Source organism: Chenopodium quinoa, unplaced genomic scaffold (genome assembly GCF_001683475.1).
Source record: "Chenopodium quinoa cultivar QQ74 unplaced genomic scaffold, ASM168347v1, whole genome shotgun sequence".
In the NCBI taxonomy this organism is placed as follows: Eukaryota; Viridiplantae; Streptophyta; class Magnoliopsida; order Caryophyllales; family Amaranthaceae; genus Chenopodium; species Chenopodium quinoa.
In genome coordinates, this window is record NW_018745170.1 from 2139051 (window position 1) to 2142922 (window position 3872).

General features: G+C 30.0%; 1 protein-coding gene across 1 annotated transcript; it reads right to left on the reverse strand.

Moving 5' to 3' along the window:
• Window positions 1-281: 281 nt before the first annotated feature.
• Window positions 282-1775, reverse strand: LOC110710239 (F-box/FBD/LRR-repeat protein At5g22660-like). Its single transcript, XM_021888512.1, has one exon. It carries the CDS (start codon window positions 1773-1775, stop codon window positions 282-284), a length of 1494 nt encoding a protein of 497 aa, XP_021744204.1.
• Between the last annotated feature and the right edge of the window lie 2097 nt (window positions 1776-3872).

Sequence of the window (3872 nt, forward strand, 5' to 3'; positions counted from 1 at the left end):
TTTTAAAATGGACGGTTGAGATTTGTTTTTGTATTTATATTTAATTAATAATAACTTTTTTAATTATTTTAAATACATTTTTATCTATAGAAATTATTTTTTAATATTTTCGAAATTTTGAAAATAAAAAATATATATAAAATAATTAAAAAAAATAACTTTAAATTAAAATTACTAATTAAAGGTAAACTAAAAAACAAACAATCTCAGCCGTCAATTTAAAAAAAAAAAAAATTGTGGTAGTCAAAAGTCATAAGACTACATTAGAATTTATATTGATATCATAGGCTTGGATTAATGAGGAAACATTGTCTGATTCTTTCAGGTGTAAGGGTAAGCGTCTGATCATCACTTGATGTTATAAGGCCACATAAACTAAACACAATCTCACAAGTTGAAGATGCCCTGGCTAGACGGAACAAAGACTCACAGAAATTACACGTTTCCCTTAATCGAGCTTCTTCCTCAGCAGTAAAATATTCACCGCATGTTACATAAAGCTTTTCCAAAACAAGTGCATTGTGTAGAATGTACTCTAGCAACACGAGCTCATCATCAATAGCATCTAGTCCAGATATGTCTAACGTCTTCAACTTACTTAAACACTCTGGTACACACCAATTTGTGGGATCCATAACAAGATCTGAATCCGTATTTAGGTACACTTTAAGGCGCCTTAAGTTAGGAAAGCGTTTCATACAAAGTAGCAAATCCTTCCATCCAACATAATCCAAATTCGTATCAAGATGTTCTAGATTAGGAAAGGTTGTCATAAGCCCGAGGTTAACAGAATTAAGGTAACGGTATACATTGGTCAGTTCGTCATCCTCTAGCCATAGACGAAGCTCCCTAACACTAGACATTTGCCCGACAAACTTGAATACGTCCCGTAGACAGTCTTCTTGCCCAACTGGTAAATTTAAATACCCTCCATTCCAATGCGTGAGAATCGATGCTTTGACTAATTTCGTTGAATTTCGGATAGAGTAATAATCTGAAGTGAGGCTACTTACATAAAATGTCTCCAAGTTGGGTGCATCGATGAAGGTTTTAGGTCGTTGGGTGTGCTTATCTGCCATCATCTCTATTCGCAACGACCTCAGATTCGGTGCTGATATATTCAGAACAATCTGGGGTTCGGGTTGGGTTATACAGTCCCAGAATATCAATTCTGCTTCTATCAATTGTTCAGAAGACTTGAATAGACGCCCCATAAACTGAGAAGGAGGGATGTTAACAAGATACTTTAGATCAATCTTCCTCAAATTCGGAAGTTGAATATCTGGCAAATCAAACTTGATCATACCTTTTAATATCAAAACTACCAGATTCTTGGAAGAAAACAGAAACGCCGGAACAGGAAAGCAATCCATAGAATGAGGGCAATCCGATTCAATAATGATCTGCTCCACGTTTCGGCCACAAACTTCCCGGAAACATGCGTCTGCAACACTAGGTTTACATAAGTTGGACAGCGAACTTAACTGAAGTTTGAAGACATGGAGTGTCTGAGAGGTCAGTTGTCGAACAATGTCGACGACAATGGTGGAGAATTTGTTTGAGGCTAGTTCGGAAACGTAAAGTACGTCATTGTCGTAGTATTTGAAAGCGGTGACACCAGTCCAAAGGTAGCGCCATCGATGGGATAAGACGGAGGTGGCAACGGCGGAATTGATTTTGAGACGAGAGAGTATATCGGCCAGAATCTCATCTGGAAGTGAACTCAAACGATCTTCCGTGCCCTTTATTCTCCTGTAGACTTTAGTAGTGCACATACTGCAGAATTGAGTAGGTTTATTGAAACCCTCCTATTTCTCTCCCTTGCTTCTTGTCGATCTAAGAGTTCTATTATATAAGTTGAGGGCTAAGATGATGGTATTGGTCCTGTAAAAAAAAAGGTGATGGTATAGGTGCTAATACTTGAAAAATAATCGAAGATATTAAATTTATAAAATTATAAACGTTCCATATATACCATGGTTAACATAATCTAATCTAATATATTATATATATATAAATAAAGTAGGCATTTTTATAGAGCATTCGGAGGGCCACGTAAGAAATATACTTATTTCGACCAATAAGAATAAAGATTTGTATTTTATTTTTGAATTAAAAAATTGTGTCGCCACCTAATTAAAAGTAACGAATTAGATTTGATATATAGAAAAGATAAATTTATTAATTCAATACTACGAGTATAAGAAATCCAAAAAAAATAAACTAAAAAAATTTAAATGATAAACGCTTATAATAAAGTTTGATACCTATCATTATAAGATAAATTTTGATAGTATTTATGATAAGAAATACAATTTTTTCGTTAATTATAATTAAATTAAAATTTGTGATACCTACCATTATAAATTGACACAACATACGACACAAACAAAATTTCGTATCAATAAAAAACCCCATTAAGCGAATTTTGTGTTAATTGTTTGTCATCAATGGCCGGGTAATTTTTAGCTTAATTTTTAAAATCCTATGTTTAAATTAGTATTTCTAATTATTATTGATATTGTAATAATTTGGGATAGTCAACGATTATATGTTTATGTTTTATTTACGAAATGTTTTTTTACATGCAGATCTAACACATCATACGACACAAATAAAATTTCGTATCAATACAAAACCCCATCAAGCGAATTTTGTGTTAGTAATTTTGTGTTAGGTTTAGGTCATCAATGTTCGGGTAATTTTTAAAATCTTATGTTTAAATTTATATTTGTAATTATTAGTTATATTGTATTTATTTAGAATACTTAACGATTATTTGTTTATGTAATGACATACTATTAGATATTGTATACTTAATATATGGATGGCTTTGGAATTTTTGGAGATGATGAAAAAATTCTAACGTATAGATTTGATTTTATATCGCAACAATTTTTCATTTATTGGTAAATATATTGATTTATTTTATATAAATGTAAAGATTTAATTTATATCAATTTCAGTTTGGCTAACATTTTACGGTTCAATTTATCCGTTGATGTAGTAGGTTGGTTGTGGACGAGGTTGGTGATTCTATCAAAATAAAAGATATGGTAAAACAATCTAATATATATAAATAAAGTAGGCATTTTTGGAGAGCATTTGGCGCGCCACATAAGCAAGGGCATTATTTCGACCAATTAAAAATTAGATTTCTATTTTATTTTAGAATTAAAAAATTCGTTTGCCACCTAAGTAAAAGTGACGAATGAGATTTAAGAGTTTTGCCACATAAGTAAAAACAACGAATATTGATTTATTAGGATTTAATTTATTTAAAAAACTAAAAGTTATCTTTTAAACAAATCATCTTTAGATATAGGATTTATATACCTACTATTATAAGATAAATTTTGATAGTCTTTATGGTAAGAAATAAAAATTATTCTATAATTATAATTAAATTAAAATTTGTGATATTTACCATTATAAATTGTTGTATCATATCACACCAACAAAATTTCGTATCAAAATTTCGTATCAATACAAAACCAAACCAAGCAAATTTTGTGTCATTAATTTGTGTCAGTTTTATTAGGTCATCAATGGTTGGGTAATTCTTAGCCTAATTTTTATAACCCATGTTTAAATATATGTTTGTGATTATTGATTAAATTGTGTTTATATGAATACTTAATGATTATATGTTTATGTTTTGTTTACTGAATTTTGTTTTTACATGCAGATCTAATTTAATCAGAGAATTAAATTAGAGCAAAAATCTTTAGAATATCAAAGTACGAATTTCTCGCTTGATAATCTTATTGGATGAGAAGGTATTATATCTTTATAAATCGTTTACATTTATTAAATCTTTTAATGAACCTTTTAGTTTTTATCAATTAATTTTATGATTAAAACAAATTTTT